Source organism: Myodes glareolus, chromosome 2 (assembly GCF_982192425.1).
Source record: "Myodes glareolus chromosome 2, mMyoGla1.1, whole genome shotgun sequence".
Taxonomy (NCBI): Eukaryota; Metazoa; Chordata; class Mammalia; order Rodentia; family Cricetidae; genus Myodes; species Myodes glareolus.
In genome coordinates this window covers 132,086,215-132,103,534 of record NC_142027.1, presented here as the reverse complement: position 1 = coordinate 132,103,534, position 17,320 = coordinate 132,086,215, and the positions used below count along the sequence as shown (strand labels likewise).

The following is a 17,320-nucleotide window of genomic DNA, read 5'->3' as shown; positions in this document are numbered from 1 at the left end:
GCGGGGGATTGCGGTCATGCAAATCATACAGATTGGCCAGGCGCCACCAAACCGCTTCTTGGTGAGCGCACAGCTTTTCTCTATGGAGCAGTCCGCTAATACGCGGGAAGGACCAAGTGGAAACAGGGCGGGCTGTTTATGGTTCTGCCTCTGGGTCAGTGTCTGAGTGGCTGGGGAGGCAGCCCGTGGGCAGAGCACTTGCCTAGAACAGTGTGAACTGGGGGCTGTGGGGATCTGTAGGTCAAGGGACAGGAAAACCAATTCCAGCTCCTTAACCATGGCGTAGACTCTCACTGAAACCACAGAGGCAAGCACAGCGGGCAGCAGTGGCCACTCACCCATTCTTGTCGAAGACTTCGAAGCCATAAATGTCCAGCAACCCAATCACAGTCTTTTGGGTGAAATCCTAGTGGGCGGGGGGAATACATACCATTAACTGCTTGTGCTGTGGCTTGGGCCATCTGTGTAGCTTCCAAAACTTTATTTTTTAAAGTATTTATTTTTTAGTGTGTGTGTCTGCCACCTGCTTGTAGGTACCCACAGAGACCAGAAGAGGGTGTTGGACCCCCTGGAGCTGGTGTTGCAGCAGCTGTGGGCTGCCTGACACAGGCGCTGGGAACCAAACTTGGGTCCTCTGCAAGAGCAGCAAGTGCGTTTAACCACTGGGCCATCTTTCTAGCTTTTACTCAAAAGGTTCTTGTGTTGAAACTTAATCCCCACCGTGAGGCTTTAAGAGGAAGCTAAACTTGACCATGGAGTTTAGAGGTAGGACCTCTGGGGCGGGCCATCAGCTAGGTAAGAACATCAGAGCAGAGCCCCTGTCACTCACTGCTGCTGACTTCCTGTGAAGAGAGAGACCAGAGCCAACACAGAGCATCTCCTCTCTTGCCGTGTGATACTCATCCCTCTCATCATCATTACGGTGGGGAAAATGGACTGATGCAGCTAGCTTTGTCTCCCTGTGATATTCAGAGCCCTGTTGTTGTCCCCAAGGTTGAGACTCAGCTATAATGCTTATGGCTCCTACCTTCCTCTTCTGCAGCTATAAAGAACCCAGGTCCTCTGCAAGAGCAACACGTGCTCATAGCCACCGATGACTGACATGCATGCACATGCATATGGACATGCACACACATGAACATGCACATGTGGCCATGCATAGGGTGACATATAGGTGACATGTAATGCAAGCCCTTGGAGGTAAATAATGAAGAATACTGAGTGTAAATCTGCCTCACAGGGCAACTGCTGGGCCTGTTAGGCCGCTCCTCCTGCCAGCCCCCCAGCTAGCTGGACCTGCCTGTGGCTTGTCAAGGCCAGTAACACCTAGCCTCCAGAACCCTAAACTAAGTAAACTTCTACACTTTTCCATCACCCAACTTGTGGAGCTCTGTTGGAGCCACAGAGAATATGCTTGTTATTACTAATTTAGAGATTTATAATTGCGTGTGTGTGTGTGTGTGTGTGTGCACACATATACCACATGTGTTCCAGTATACACAGAGGCCAAAAGAGGTCATCTGGGTCCCCTAGACTGGAATTACAGGTGGCCGTGAGCCACTCATTGCAGATGCTGGGAACTGAACTTGCGTCCTCTGCGAAAACAATGGCATTCTTAACTGCTGAGCTATCCAGGGCCACTTACTATTTTTAACAGGACACAGCAGGCTCTTCAGTCGGAATGAACTGAGATGCTGCTTCCCCAGTCTGTATTCTGCTCTCCAGGCCTACAGTCATGCCTTAATTTCTGGCTTTAAATAAACTCCCATCTTATCTGATTCCACTTAAAAAGGAGAAATGACCCACTTAAAAGCAGGCATGTGGAGCTCAGCTGCATGTTCTTAGGCATTATTAAAATTCTATGGTTGTAGAAAGCTGCTGCACGCACCCAGAGCCATCTGGTATACCACACATGCTGTGGGCACCAGACTTTGGGAAGTACTGCCAAACCATCTGAGGTGCATACCTACCATGTGCAAGGCATTGGAAGACCCAATAAGACAGAACCCCTGTCCACAAGACACGTACAGTCCATCCTTCAGAACCTCTTTACTATGTTGATTTTAAGACATCACCACTTCAGTGAAAATGAGACATGCAGCACATACTAACCCACCTGGTTGACTAGGGAGGAATTGATTTTATTGACAAGCCAGGTAAATGTCCGCCCGTAAATGGCCTTTGCCATGGCATCTCTAGCATAGACAGAGAGTTCTACTGTCAGTGGGCATATCACCTGAAAGGAAGGGTAAGGTGCGTCATTACAGACAGGATGGGCCCCGCCCCTCAGTTTTCACACTAGTCTTCGATGGGGACTGAGCAAAGAATACAAGTTAGGAGACCAGGACCCAGACCCAGTACTGGTGTCTCAGTGTTTGCCGACTGAGCGTGGTGCAGAGGTGGGAGTGTTGACAAACCCAGAGAAAAGCCGTGGTGTAGACAATGACAGGTGCCAGGAGGAGAAAGGTGAGGTCGAGGCAGGTGATCAGGGAAAGAGCCTTGATTCAGGGCTCTCGGGGCTAAAGGATGAGGGGCAGGGGAAGGCATTCCAGCAGAGGGAACATGTGCAAAGACTCCGCGAAGGAGGCAGCAAGTCCAAGCCATGAGCTAGTGTGGTGGGGGAGGGGGGGGTAAAAGGTGGGGAAGGGGCTGAGGGGTGGGAGGTGGGGATGATTAGTGGGGAATAGAGGAACAGAGGGTGGAGGAATCGGGGTGTGGGTGTTGAAGACAAGGCTGAGCTCCCGGCAAGAGCTGGACCACTCGGCCTGGTGGGCTGGGTTTGGAGGTTTGTTACCCACAGAGGACACCAGAGAGCTACCATCTGAGTCAGGCAGTCATGGGTGGGGACACATATCTCTCCCTTTTCACCTCCTCTGTTTTGGCTTCAATTTTTCTGTGGGTGAGAGCTTCCAGGAGAACCACCGGGCAGACCCCCAGGAGCTGCGTGAAGGAATTTGGTTCTCATTCAGTGACTGTAGAGAACCTGTGTCCTCTCCAGGTCCAGGGTCCCCCACCCTCATCACTTTAGGGAGAAAAGGGCCTCACTGAACCAGCTATGGTGGTTCACTCCTGTAATCTTAGCACTCAGGGGGCAGAGGCAGGATGATCCAGTTCAGGCCCAGCTTAGGCTGTGTAGTGAGATCTTATCTCAAAAACAAAACAAAAAACAAAAGCAAGTAGTACTGGCCATCTGGGCTGCTGCGGGCACTGGGGACCAGGGCGCCTCACCCACTGCTCTTCAGAAAAGGAAGATCACCTTGGCAATCCACTTGATTTCGTGCGTGTCCGGAACGCTGGCACAACCTTGTTTGTCCTCCTTGAAACAAATGTTGCCCAGATGTAGGACGCTGGCAATGATCCCAAAGAGGTTCTAGGGATGTCGGCAAGCAGGGGACAGAGACAGAGGGGTCAGCAGCACCTCTTTGACAAATGGCATTGCGATGTCTCCTCCCCCAAATCCCAGCTGCCTTCTTGCTAGAAATGGGCCCTGGTCACTTCCGGTACTAATTATCTTAATAAGGAGTAGAGGCTGGATGGGAGCCACTCTCGTTCCCTAGCACAAAATATAAGTACATAAGCATTTTATTATTTATTTATTTTTTGATTTTTCGAGGCAGGGTTTCTCTGTGTAATAGCCCTAGCTGCCCTGTTACTAGTTCTGTAGACCAGGCTGGCCTCGAATTTACAGAGATCCATTTTATAAAATCAGTTTATAAGCCTGGCAGTGGTGGCACACACCTCTAATCCTAACACTGGGGAGGCAGAGATAGACTGGTCTCTGTGAGTTGTGGAACAAAGTGAGTTCCAGGATAGCCAGGACTGTTACACCGAGAAACCCTTTTTCCAAAAAACAAAAACATTTTTATTAAAAATTAGTTTATAAAACAAATTCCCAGCAAGCAGGGGTAGTGTATGCCTGTAACTCCAGCACTTGGGAGGCTGAGGCAGGGGGATCACTAGTGTTCCAGGCCAGCATGGGCTACATAGCAAGACCATGTCTCAAAACAAACAAACCAACCCCACAGGTAATCCATTCAGTTTTCAAATAGCATGTCTCAAATATTCTCATTTTATAAGACAACATTTAGTCCTTGAATGATAAACAGATTTATAATCAGAATGGAAAATCAAAAAACAAAATTCTATTCAATGTTTATCCATGATGCAATTTGTTTCAAAATTGAAGAGTAAATAAAGAATAAATGTGCAAGCCCAATGGCTCTAATCAAGACTGAACGTAACCTGGGTAGGGACCATGTCACCTACCTCTGTGAACACTGCAGAAACAAGCTGACCAAAGAGCAAAATGCTCATCTTCTATTTGCTTAGGCGGACTGATCTTTTATAATTGTTTCCATACAATACATAAGGCAGATTTACACTCAATATTCTTCATTATTTATCTCCAAGTGCTTGCATTACAACATGTTCTATATGTCACCCTATGCATGGTCACATGTGCATGTTCATGTGTGTGCATGTCCATATGCATGTGCATGCATGTCAGTCATCGGTGGCTATGAGCATGTGTTGCTCTTGCAGAGGACCTGGGTTCTTTCCTCAGCATCCACATGATGGCTCACAGCCACCTATAACTCCAGATCCAGAGTACCTGGTGCCCTCTTTTGGCCTATGTGGGCATCAGGCACGTATGGGATGTACCAACATACATGCGGGCAAAACACTCAGACACGTAAAATAAGTCTGTTTTTTTAATTATTATTTAGCATTGAGGCCACTGAAATTGCATTATGAGTGGTTCCCAGCCACTTGATGGGAACCAAACAAGTTGTCTGCAAGAGCTACAAGTGTTCTTAACTGCTTAGCTATCTCTTCAGCTCCTACGCCTGCTTTCAACACAGGTTCTGGGGATCAAGCCCTCTGCTGACTGCCCCATCCCACTGCCCTGTCCCAGGTCTCTGTCGACTGCTCTATCCCGTAGCCGTATCTGGGACATTAACTGCTTATCAGTTTCTCCAGCCCTGACACATGTCTTTATTTGCTAAATTCAGTGGTCCTGCAGTGACCAAACCCCCAGGAAAACAGGGTAGTTCCCATCCAGACAGAACCCAGGGCCTTTACCTCAAGGTCAGCTTCTGTGAAATCAATGACAAAAAAGGCATTGAACACAGTTTTCCAGTCGTTTTTGTCGTTGATAGGCGACTCTCTGGCACAGTGACCCTGTGACACAATTGGATCAGTTTGTGGCATTTTAAGGACAGTTGAACATGCACACACCTGTTCCTAACTCCGAGCGGCTCCCTGATCATTCAGAACCCACTTCTGTAATGTCCCAAACTGTAGACACGCTTTTAAACTACCTAGCAGAGACCATTTGCTGGCAACTTCTGATTTTCAATTTTACTTGGTATTTCATCTTTAAGAATCCCTGTCCTGAGAAACTTTCAAAACTAGCGATCTATATTTTCAGGACCTGTTTTAAACCACATTTCCTTTTCCGTTTTGCTAAATGACTGGAAGGCGTTTGTCTGAAAGGGATCGGCTGAAACATGCAAAGAAATAGCGCTGAAGTTTGGATGCAGGCCCTGATGCGCTTGGGGATATTCAGCAAATACCAAAACAAACAAAAATCCCTCACTGCAGGGCCTGACTGGAGGCAGCCCCACTGGAGGAGGGGAGGATACGCACCTTACAGACTGACAGGCAATACACACTGGTCGGCAGCAGAAACGGGGGATCAGACTTTCAATTAACTTTGAGTGCTGCCTTTTAAATAACAGACCCACTAATGCCACAATTTTTATTGCGTGTATTTATTTTTTGTGTGTATGTATATATGTGTGGGCATATGTGTGCCAGGATATGTGGAGATCAGATATGACCTGCAGGAGTGGGGTCTCTCCTCCTCTATGTGAAGCCAGGTGTAGTGGCATTTCACTGTCTCTGGGTTTTTATTAATCGTGTGTCAGCCAGGGATAGAACTTACGTCATCAGACTTTAATGTAAGTGGATTTATCCCTTAAGCCATGTTGCTGTACCTACAACGTCGCAACTTAAGGAGGAAACAGCTTAGACATTTTAAAAGTTATTTTGCATTTGGAATACAAGGCGTTCCCAGTTTGTTGGCTACCTGAAGATCGATCATATTAAAATGTGTCTGAATTGTAGACAGTGTTCACTGAGAATCAGCCAGAATAAAATCCCCAGTTTTAGAAAATCAAGTTCCATGTCTGTGAATTCTGGGTTCTCACATTCAACCAAAAATACTCAGGTAAGTTACATTGCACTGAGTATGTGTAGACTTCTCCTGTTATTATTCCCTAAACAGTACAGTATAACAGTGTTTAATTCCTGCGCCCATGTGTCTGTGCATAGAGGTCGGAGGTCGATCACCCTCCACCTTATTTTTTGAGTTGGGGTCTCTCACTGATTTGGTTGGTGAGGGGACACTCGCCCCCTAGAACGTGTGGCTCTAGCAGGCCTTGGCCTTCTCTCCAGTCCCTCTGCCTTGATAAAAACTGTTAGATTACATTTCTAAAGCTAGCCACCAAGGTCTGTTCCCTTATTTGTCCACTTCCTCCTTCTGAGGTCCAACACCAAGGTCCAGCTATCAAAGTACTAAAATCCAGCAATCAGAAACCCCCTTTGAACCGGCAGTGGTGGCGCACAACTTTAATTCCAGCACTCGGGAGGCAGAGGCAGGTGGATCTCTGTGGATCTCAGAGGCCAGCCTGGTTTACAGAGCAAGTTCCAGGGCAGGTTCCAAAGCTACAGAGAAATCCTGTCTCGAAAAATAAAAAAAAAAAAAAAAAAAAAAAAGCTACTTTGGCTCATGTAATTAATATGCCCAATTAAAATGAAACACTTCATCCTATGTTGTTTCCCCTTTACCTTTATAAACTGCCATTTTCCTATGGGTCACATCTATCTTCTCTCTATCCAGAGGCAGTACTTTGTCCCCCAACCCCTCTGGGACAAATATCCCTACTTTCTTTCCCTTGTTCCTTCCCCCTTCTCTCTTGCACTCTGTCTCCTCTACCACCTCATCCTAGCCCATCCTAACCCAGACAGTTCCTCTTTCTCTTCTTTAAAATGACACTTGCAAGGACCGAGTCAGAAAGCAGCCACTTCAGCTTTTCTTTCCCGCTAACAAAGGGTCTCTCTGTGAAAACAGGTGTTTGGGGGTGGTCTGTGCCTAATCTGGGGTCTGGGAAGAAACCCCGACTGTGTGGGAGTCCCCTTCAGTTAGACTGGCTGGAATTGAGCCTCAAGGGCCCTCTTTCTTGTCTCTGTCTCCTCACTTTTGATGTGGATGACAGGGATTCAGACTCAGGTCCTCATGCTTGGGGGGCAAGCGCTTTACTGACTGAGCCATCTCCGCAGCCCCCCGTAACTTCCTAGAGCAGCATTTGTATTGCATTTGGTCATGTAAAGGACCTGAAGACAACTTAGCATATACAGGATGATGTGTAGGTCATATGCAAACCCTTTGGTATTTTACATGAGACTTGAGCTGAGCATCTATGAAGGGGGGGGCGGTGTCCTAGAATGGATCTCATGGAATCTGAGCAGCTCTCCCTTCCCACATCTTTTCCTGCCCTCTGCAGGCAAAGCGTGTGCACATCTGTCTCTCTGAGACACACAGTTGGTTTAGAGCAGTGCAAACTGCTGGACATTTCCCCGACACTGTGGGGCATCAGGAAATGGACTAAAAACAAAACAAACCAAACATGCATTGGCAAAGCCAGTAGGGCATATGGGTCTGGTTAAAGCAGTTGGATCAGGGGGAAAATCTATAAAAATAAAGATGTGTGTGTGTTTGTCTGTGTCTGTGTCTGTGTTTGTGTCTGTGTCTGTGTCTCTGTCTCTGTCTCTGTCTATGTGTCTGTCTGTCTGTGTGTCTCTTCTGTGTCTGTGTCTGTGTCTCTGTGTTTGTCAGTGTGTCTGTGTCTGTGTCTCTGTGTCTGTGTCTCCGAGAGAGATGTGATTCTCAAAGGGAACACCAGATGTTTGGAGAAGTGACCTGCATGCTGCCTGGCCCAGTGAGAAGGAAAGGTGTGGGGGTGGGGGGCGGGGAGAGGAGGAAGCTCTGAGTCAAGAAAGGTGCTAATGGGATCACATGCTTCACACTGCCTGGGTACCTTAGAACCCTGGCACAGGCTGCAGAGAAACTAATGCTTTGGAGTTAACCTCTGAATGTCCCTCTGACAGCGCTAACTCCCAGGCCCACTCACAGGGACGGCAGAGCTCTTTTCACCTCACAGTGGAGCTCTCAAAAGGGAAGCTGGGAAACTGGGAGTTCTTTCCAGATTGGTGGATGGAGGCAGAGAGGGACAGCAATGCCTGTCAGACCAGCACCAGCAACTCTACCTTGACTGTGTGACAAACCTGAGGGGAGTGTGTGTGACACTGAAAACCAGGACTCTGTGCATCCTGAGTCAGTGCTGGACCACTGAGCTGCATCCCCATATCAGCTCTGGCAGCCCCATCCCACTCTGGAAGGACCACATCTACATATCTGAGAGTTGGCTCTAACGTCTGCTTGTTCATTTTAATTGGTGCTGGGTTTCAAACCCAGGGCCTTGCACATTTGAGGCCAGTGTCCTGGTGTTGCTCCGTTTCTGAGATTGTTCAACTGAATCTAATTTTGACCAGGAATTAGACATCGGGTTGCTTTACTAAGGTGAGAAGGCTGTCGGCCACCAGAGAAGATGTGTTAGCTTGCTTGTATCATGCAGGAGGGTACAACCAGAACAGCAAACACCCAGCTCCCTCCTCCCAAGGGCCACCAAAGTGAGTCACTGCTCCTTCCAACCTGTGAGAGGTACTTGTAGAGGTGGGGGTCTTGCTCAAGCCCCAGGGAGGTGAGGCGCTCCACTTCACCACCTGCTAGCAGCTGGTAGAAGATATGGAAATTCCGCTCCCCGTGGTTTTGGTAGACAACGCGGGATTTTTCAATCAAGTAGCTGATGATATGCCCACCTACGGGGATGCCCTGCGAAACAAAAAATGCAGGGGGATGGCTCTGACAGGTCCCTCCTGCTGTGGACCTGACCAACAGCAGTGGTCTAGCTTAGGGTGGTTTGGGGAGGAGTCTCGGTAGCAGATTGACTTCAGCTTTACTGTGTAGTCCAGGCTAGCCCTAAGCTCATGCTCTTCCTGCCTCATCTACCAAGTGCTTTAAGATTTGAATGAACTGAACAGTCTCTCAGGGTCAATGATTGATGTTTCTAGGCTCTGTTTTTTTGCCCACTCCAAGGTCAGGAAGGTACTTTCTCAGCTTGTTTTAACCATTTAATGCTTTGGACTATAGTCTCTCATGCTAATTTTAAAATAACTTAAAATGTGTATGTATTAGTATGTTTAGGTGTGTGCAAGCAGGCATGCACATGTACCATAGCATATATGTGGACATCAGGGAACAACTTTCAGGATTTCCCTGTTCCTTCCTTCCACCATGTGTGTTCTGGGGACCGAACCGTGGCCATCACCCTTGTGGAGCAAAAGTTTGCACACACCAAACCATCTTGCTAACTCACATAATTTAATTTTTGTGTATGGTGTGAGATAAAGGTCTTCTAAAATCACTATTAACACTTAGTGTCATTGGATTTAATGAGCTTGTTTTTATTTATGTATGCTTGTGAGCCATCATGTGGTTGCGGAGAATTGAACTCAGGACCTCTGGAAGAGCAGCCAGTGCTCTCAACCTCTGAGCCATCTCTCCAGTTCCTCATTCATTGGAAAGATGACCTCATCTCTACTGACTCTGGTGGTGATTTTGAAAAGGATTTTTTTTTTTTTTTTTAGCATGGCTGGAGAGACAGCACATGTCCTGCTCTTCCAGAAAGGAGTTCAAATCCCAGCACTCTGTCAAACAGCTCACAACCTCCTGTAACTCCAGCTTCTGGGTACCCACACACACATAGCACATGCTTATATACATAAACAGATTTTTAAAATTCCATATGTTATCACTTATATATATTTGTGGGGGGGTGAGGACACGTGCACCTCAGTTTGGTGCGGAGGTCAGAGGACCCCTCACTTTCAGGGGTTGGTTCTTCCCTCTTATCACTAGGGCCCTGGGACTGAGCTCAGGCTGTCAGGCTTGCTGACTTTATCCTTTGAGCCAACCCCCTGGCCCCACCTCACTCCCATACTAATTTCGAGTTAGTTACCATAGTTCTAGTTCTTGATGGACAAGAATCACATCTGACAGTGCTGGGTGCGGGTGGGGACATGGGTGTCTAGGAACCCACATATGTGTTCACGGGTGAACCCATTAGAAAAAGACGGGGTGCACCAATGAGAGGATCCTGTGCGGTGAGGCTGTTGCCATGTGATCCAGAGTACAGCCAAGTGCTGTGGCACATAACGTCAGCCCCCAGGGGACTGAGGCAGGGGCACAGCCATGGAGCACAGCCTGGGCTTTGTAGTAAGTTCTAGGCCTACCTGGGCTATAGTGTAGGGCATTCTACTGAGCATTATATGTTTTATGCCTGGCTTTCCTCAGTCAACATGATGCATTTGAGAAATCAAATATTTGACCTACGTGATCCTGTCGTGAGAATCAGCTACATACAACTGTGATTGAGGGATTAGCACTATGGCAGCCCTTGGAATGGTAGCCCTTGTTGGGGCTACTTCTGGCTGCTGGAAATTTCTACATGTTGCTCTGAGTGGTAACCCCTGGCCCCATGGACAGACATATACGCAAAATGCACTGAGCTGACATTTCCAGTGTATGTGTTAAACTTACAAAAGAAGCCTGAGTCCATGCAGAGTCAGGAAATGTCTTTCAGGGTCTATGTAGAGGCCACCAGCAGCTCATAGATCAGCTTCTGGGAGGCCCTGAGCCAGCCAGAGTTAGCTGCTGCTCCACAACCCCAGATACCCGCCGCACCCCAGCCTGCCACTTTGCCACTTGGAATATATATGTGTCTGTAAGGCCAGTACGTACTAACATGCAACAGATGCGTTAAATTCCATATGTAGCACCGCCTCATTCATTCCTTCCTTCATTCATTCACATGCTGCTCATGACTGCCTTCATGCTACAACAGGTGGTGTTTGAATCCAGGCTGTCCGGCTCACAGAGTGGAAGGTATTCCCTACCCTGCCCTGTCTGAGAAGGTTGTGCGTCCGCTCACGCAGGTCGCAGTGCACCTGCACAGTGCGTTGTTGTGCGTCTGCTCACGCAGGTCGCGCACCTGCACAGTGGGTTGTTTTCTCTGCATTTGTTTTCAAGCTCTGTGAAAATGGCGACCTGTCCACCCCAGGGCCCCCTGTGTGATGTCAAGCTGTGGTATATCTGTGTCACCTCACTGTGTAAACACACCCGCCGTAGCCATTCTTCCTTGGGTGCACAAGGAGCCCTGTCCGTGCTGGCTGCTGCACCTAGTCTGATACTGTGAGAAGGCTGGCTATTGTGGACATGTTTATGCATCTGTGGGACACCTCTACAAGTGGAACACTGTCCATCTCACAGTGTAGCCCAGGCTGGTCTCAAATCCATGGCTATCCTCCTGCCTCATAATCCTGTGTGCTGGGATTATGTGCCACAGCAGTTGGCTGTACTCTGGATTATGTGACAACAGCCTCACCACACAGGAGCCTGTAATTGATGCTGATAGATTTATCATCTTCTAATAGGTTCACCTATGAGCTCCGGCAGCTGTGTGTGTGTGGCTTCCTAGACATCTCTGTGTCTGCCCACACCTAGCACTGGCCATGAAGACATAGGGGGTGGGGTGGAGGATGAGGTGGGGCCTGGGATCCTCGGCCCGTGTCCACAGTCCCAGCGCTCTCATGGTGAGAAGGGAAGCAGAGATCCCCAGGAAGCTCACAGGCTAACCAGCCTGACCTGCTGAGCGGTGGAACAGGAGACCTCCGACCTCTGACCTCTGACCTCTGACCTCCGGGTGGGTGCCATGTGCTCAGGAAAGCGCCTGCAACATGCATGCCTATACACACACCAACACGCAGACTTTTAAAAATCATCCTGATCCTGGATTTTCCCACTGCTTGGGTCAATGATTCCTCTTTCCCGAAAGTTACCTGGGTCCCCAAGAGCCTGCACGGGAACTGCGGCATACCTGAAAGTCAAACTGTATGTCCATGTATTTTCCAAATCTGCTGGAGTTGTCGTTCCGGAGTGTTTTGGCATTTCCGAAAGCCTTTGAATACAAATGTCACACAGTGTCACTTCGGCTCACTATGCTTGGCAAGTCCCCGCCCCCAAACAACATGCTCGTTATGAAAATGGAGAGCGGTGGGAGGGGCTAAAGAGGAAAACCACACTTTATCTTCTAAAAATGGTCACTAGCCACAGAGGAGCCAAGTCTAACGCTGTATTTTGACACAGGGAAAGCGAGGAGGGGGTCCCCCTACAATCTCAGAGGAGAGCTATTAGAAATCACCCAGGTCAGTGTGTGGGGCTTCAGTGTGCGCAACTGGCAGCTGTCGCTACACGCGCCTCACACCCAAGGGTCAGCTGCAAACCGCTGGAGCTGAGCATCTCCTACAGATAGGGCAGGCACACAGGGCACAGTGACTTGTTCTGCACCAGCCAGCAGGTTGGTGCATTGTCATGGTAGCAGTAACAATCCAGATGATTCCAGTTAGCGGCAGATACTGATCCCGTGTGCCCCCGCCCAAGGCCTCTGGAGACTCCAGCATCCTGAGCAGACACCTCCCTCAGCTGAGAAGACGGCTCTGGGCCAGGGCTTTGCTGAGGCTGCTAGGAATTACATCCGAACCTGCCCGCCTCACTTCAGGGTCATGTCCTTCCCTATGACAGCACCTGTCAAACCCTTCTTTCTCAGTAGTCACATGCCTATTTTTACTGCTGCACCCAGGCAGAGGGCTCCTTTCCTTTGTGGGCCTCCTGGAAGTTCCCACAGGGGGTCCTCAAGGCCACTCACCTCCAGAATTGGGATGGACAGCAGCAGTCTGTCTCGGGCTATTTGGAGTGACTGCGTCATCGGGCAGGTCACTGCGAAGTACTGGAGGATCTTCTTGGAGGCCTCTGTCTTTCCAGCCCCACTCTCTCCAGAGATGAGAATGAAGTGGTTGTTTAGCTCGGAGCACATCATGCGGTAGGCATTGTCTGCGATGGCATAGCTAGGGAAGGGTGGACGGGAGCACGCTGCTGCTTAATGCCGCCCACTTGCCCTGGCTCTGAACGACTGGGCAGAAAGACCAGCTACCCTGTCTCTGGGAAGCCACAGAGAGAGAGACTGTACCACCTCAGAAAAACCCCTCTGCTGGGGTCATCTCAGTGGCCTGCCACAAAGGACACTGATGACAGACTTCAGTGACACAGTTAAAGGCAAGGGGCACCTTATCGGAATCTACCCATGTGATAGTTGGTGGTAACTGCAAACATGGCAGAATCTAGGCTCACCTGGGATGTGGGCCGGTCTGTGGGAGACAGGGAGATGATCTGCCTACCACAGATGCCGTGCCCGGGATCTTGGGCTGTGTAACTAGGGACGGAAGACTGAGCAGTAATGAGGATACAGTATCTCTGCTTCCCCATTGTGATTGCGGATGTGCTGTGACCAGCTGACTCCCACTCCTGCCTCCTTAGCCTTCACCCGTGAGGCGGACTCAACCCTTTGTTCCCCGAGTTGCCTTCGCCGTGATAGCTCATCCCAGCAACAGTAAGGGACTGAGTCGGCCTAATCGATCTGATTCTAGAGATTGTGAATCAAACACACTGTCTACCATCAAGTGCACATGGAGCGCCACCGAGTTCCCTTTTTTATCCATTTACATTTCTTCTGAGAGTAAACCTGATGCTAAATCACACCCCTGTGAGACATTCTACTAACCATAGGTAGAAACATCTTGTCTAAGTATTAAATAGCTCTATAAATACAACAAAATGCTGTTTTCTCTTTCCTCAACACCTGGAGTGCAGGGGAAACCAAGGATTAAAACTCTGATACTGTCAGCCTGTGAGGTGAGACTACCACAGGCATTTTATTCCTGGGATCAGAGGCGAAACTTAAGCTCTCCTGAGAGCTGGCGAGCTCAGGGCTCAGCGGTGGAACCACTGGTGGTGCTGAGGGAAAATCTGTAGATGTTTTAAGAGGAGGCTTTGCCTCCAAGACACCTAAGGGGAGAACTAGCCTAGAAGTTAGCAGGAGAGGGACAGGAGGCTGAGTGCAGACCAGGCAAGAAATTGCCCAGGACCAGATCAAAGGGGCCCTTAACTGCAGTGACTCTCAGGTACCAGAAGGTGGCACCACAGCGGCCACATCCCAGAGAAGACTCTAGCCACTCACATTTCTGAGTCTCCACAAAGACCCCTCCTCCTAACATTTTCTACTGCTTCTGCGTGCAAAACTGCAGGACCTAAGAAATATCCTTCACGGAGACAGAGGGTGGACTGATGGACAGACAGATGGACAGACAGATATGAAGAAGGAAGAGAGAGGGAAAAATATACAATGGGGGGGGGGAAGGCATCTAGGTTTAGGCACGACCCTGGAGCAGCTGCTTACACGTGTGGTGGTAGTTCAAAGAAGTTAACCCCTTGATAGAGCTCCATCTGGCTCGCAGTGTAGATCCCCAGCTCCTGGTACGGATTCACGGACACAAGCAGGGTCCCGATGTATGTCTGAAGGAAAGGACCACACCACACGTGAGGAGTTCTGCATACAAACAGTGTTGCACACTCCACCCTGCAGGCACTGACACCACGTCAGTGGTGATGTAATAAACAGGTCTGTGGTCTGCTGACACAGGGCTGTGTGCAAAGCAGACAAGGGCGAGAGCAGACAAGCAGCCCAGGCTCAGGGCTGCATCAAAGAGGCATTCAGAGGTATGCAGAAGGCAACGCGTGGGAAGGCGAATTAGCTAGAGGGCTTCCAGAAGGTTCTGTGGAGGAGGGGACAGGATCTCAACAGAAACAAAAATATTTGTCTTATAGTGAGTGTGCATGTGTATACATACTATAAAGTGTGTGTATATACCATATATATTTGTGTGTATATATGCTATATGGTTGTGTATATACTATATATATGTACTGTATTATATATTATAATTCAGCGTGTTGAAACCAAAGTTATTAGAAAAAAATATTTCTTAAATTATGTTTTATCCAGACTTTCAGAATCATCACCCTTAACTGTAAAATGGAAACAAACCTTCTGTAGAAGAAAAGTGTAAATGACATCAGGACTGACCCTAAGACCAAAACCTGTCTGTTCCAATGGGCGAACCTCAGGCACAACTTCCCACCCTCAAGGCTCTGGTTACATTATTAAAGTAGCGGAGAATTTTTATCAGAATGCTCTTCTCTCTCCTGGATCCACAGCTGATTTTTGTCCTAGTGATTAAAAACCTTGTCAGCAATGATTTTGAGTGTTTGATGTAGACATCTGCCTCTCTGTGGTGGGAGACAGCAAATTTAGAATCTGAAAGCACCCCACTTATTTTCAAGGGGACCCAAATATTTTTGTTTCTGCATTAAGACATTAAGTGCCTCGTTTGTTTGTGATTGCCTTCCAAGGGGTCTTTGGTCAGGGGTTAGAGCGCAAACATGAACACAGTGTGAGTCTGTGCAGAGTCAACAGCTAAAGTCTGGAGAAGTGCTGGCAATAGGAGGCTAACGCGGGGCTTTGCAGCCCAGGGAAGCAAGCTCGCCCAGCATGTCCAACCAGTGCTCAGGGAGATGTCTGTGAAGCTAATGCCCAGATGCACATGCTGTCATCCTTTTGTTAAGCCAAGAGAAATTGCATCGGGAAGAAAGGCAGAGCAGTGGCTGCCTGAAACCCTAGACTGTTTCTGGATTCTCAACTTAGGTAAATTGATGGAGTATCTCTTTGTGACGTAGGGTGGTTTAAGTTACTCTTATCTCTACCCAGCTGGGTGGAGAGCACCCTCTACGTGCCCTATGTGGTGAGGTCATTCAAGGTCATCCAGGCTGTGCACAGGGAGGGGACAGACTGTAAAGGCAGCTGGGGGTGGGAATGGTTACGGTACATAGATAAGGTTCTCTCTGAACCGCTTGCGGAGATTCTCCAGGAAGGCGGATTCACTGGTGTAGGCGTCCAGTAGCACAAAGTCCTGCACTCCGACCTTGTCCCGGGCGGTGAGCGTCCCTTCCATGTGCAGACGGATGTGTCGCTTCCTCGCTTCTTCTTTCTGTGGGAACAGAACATTCCTCTGCAGTTCACTTATCTAGAAATGTCTACTGTGAGTTCAGTGCCTGCAATGAGACAGATGCCAAACCCTGGAACAGTAATGGGCTGAGGGGATGGTTAACGCTAACATATTCCAAGCACATATTTCCACCGTGTCTTTAGCATGCTTTTCCATGCTTAGGGATTCTTGGATTCACAAATACTCGCCGTTGTGTCGAAACTGACCACAGCATCAGTAAGGCAACACCCTATGTGGATGTGGAGCTAATGTGTGTGCACATATGTGCGTGCATGTGGGGCTCACAGGCTATCCCGTGTAGACCAGGCCTGCCGTGAGTTACCCCGGATCAGTCTATAAAGCTTTTATAGTAACAAAACTGACTAATTCTGACTAAAATTGACTAATTCTCAGAACATATCCACCATTAAGAAGCCCGCAGTGTGTGTGTGTGTGTGTGTGTGTGTGTGTGTGTGTGTGTGTGTAAAACAGCAGTGGCATCTGGCAGAAACCCAGCACCTATTGTGTACAATACCATTCTAAAGGCTTGGCTTGCAGTGTCTCATCTCATATTAATTCTGAGTTTGTTATTCTGCTGAGGTCGGTGAGGAAACTGGGGGATGTGACAAATCACAGCCAAGGTCTGCTAAAAGGCAGAGCCAGGCTTGAAAGCAGCCTGTGAGCTGAGATGTCTCAGTGCAATCCTGAAGACCTGCGTGAGGCCCAGAACTCACATGGAAAAGCCGGCATGACGGCACGTACATCAAGTCCCACACGTGGGACACAGTGGTAGGAAGATCCCTGGGGCTTGCTGGCCAGATAGCCAGACAGCCTGACCCTTGTGTTTCAGGCCGTGAGAAATTCTGTTTCAAAGAGATAGCAACTCTTTGAATGGACAACTGTCAGAAGCGTTTATCCTGATAAACAGACAGCCCAGAGTGACTCCCGCAGAACACAGGTTGTTCCCTGGCTTTCACTTGCATGCACACACATGTGCATACCCATCCCCCCACACTCACACATGCACATACACACATACACAAAATAAAAGTTGAAATGACACAGCCCGACCCAGGCCTTGCTTCCTGTCTCTGTTCTCGACGAGAATTAACTGTCTGAATTCACTTTGGAATTCCCAGAAGAGAGATGGATATATATATATATATATATATATATATATATATAGAGAGAGAGAGAGAGA

General features: G+C 48.5%; 1 protein-coding gene across 2 annotated transcripts in view; it reads right to left on the bottom strand.

Annotated features, from left to right (window-relative positions):
* Myo1h (myosin IH) overlaps positions 1-17,320 on the bottom strand; it is a 63,513-nt gene that overhangs the window by 26,170 nt on the left and 20,023 nt on the right. For both annotated transcript variants that reach the window (XM_087903729.1, XM_087903728.1), the window contains exons 2-11: positions 15,961-16,122; positions 14,475-14,590; positions 12,888-13,086; positions 12,060-12,140; positions 8,777-8,956; positions 5,083-5,181; positions 3,257-3,370; positions 2,869-2,940; positions 2,117-2,236; positions 339-406 (exon numbers count right to left, since the gene is read on the bottom strand). In XM_087903729.1, the coding sequence (XP_087759855.1) occupies positions 339-406; positions 2,117-2,236; positions 2,869-2,940; positions 3,257-3,370; positions 5,083-5,181; positions 8,777-8,956; positions 12,060-12,140; positions 12,888-13,086; positions 14,475-14,590; positions 15,961-16,122 (1,211 nt within the window). The remainder of the gene's footprint in view (positions 1-338; positions 407-2,116; positions 2,237-2,868; positions 2,941-3,256; positions 3,371-5,082; positions 5,182-8,776; positions 8,957-12,059; positions 12,141-12,887; positions 13,087-14,474; positions 14,591-15,960; positions 16,123-17,320) is intronic.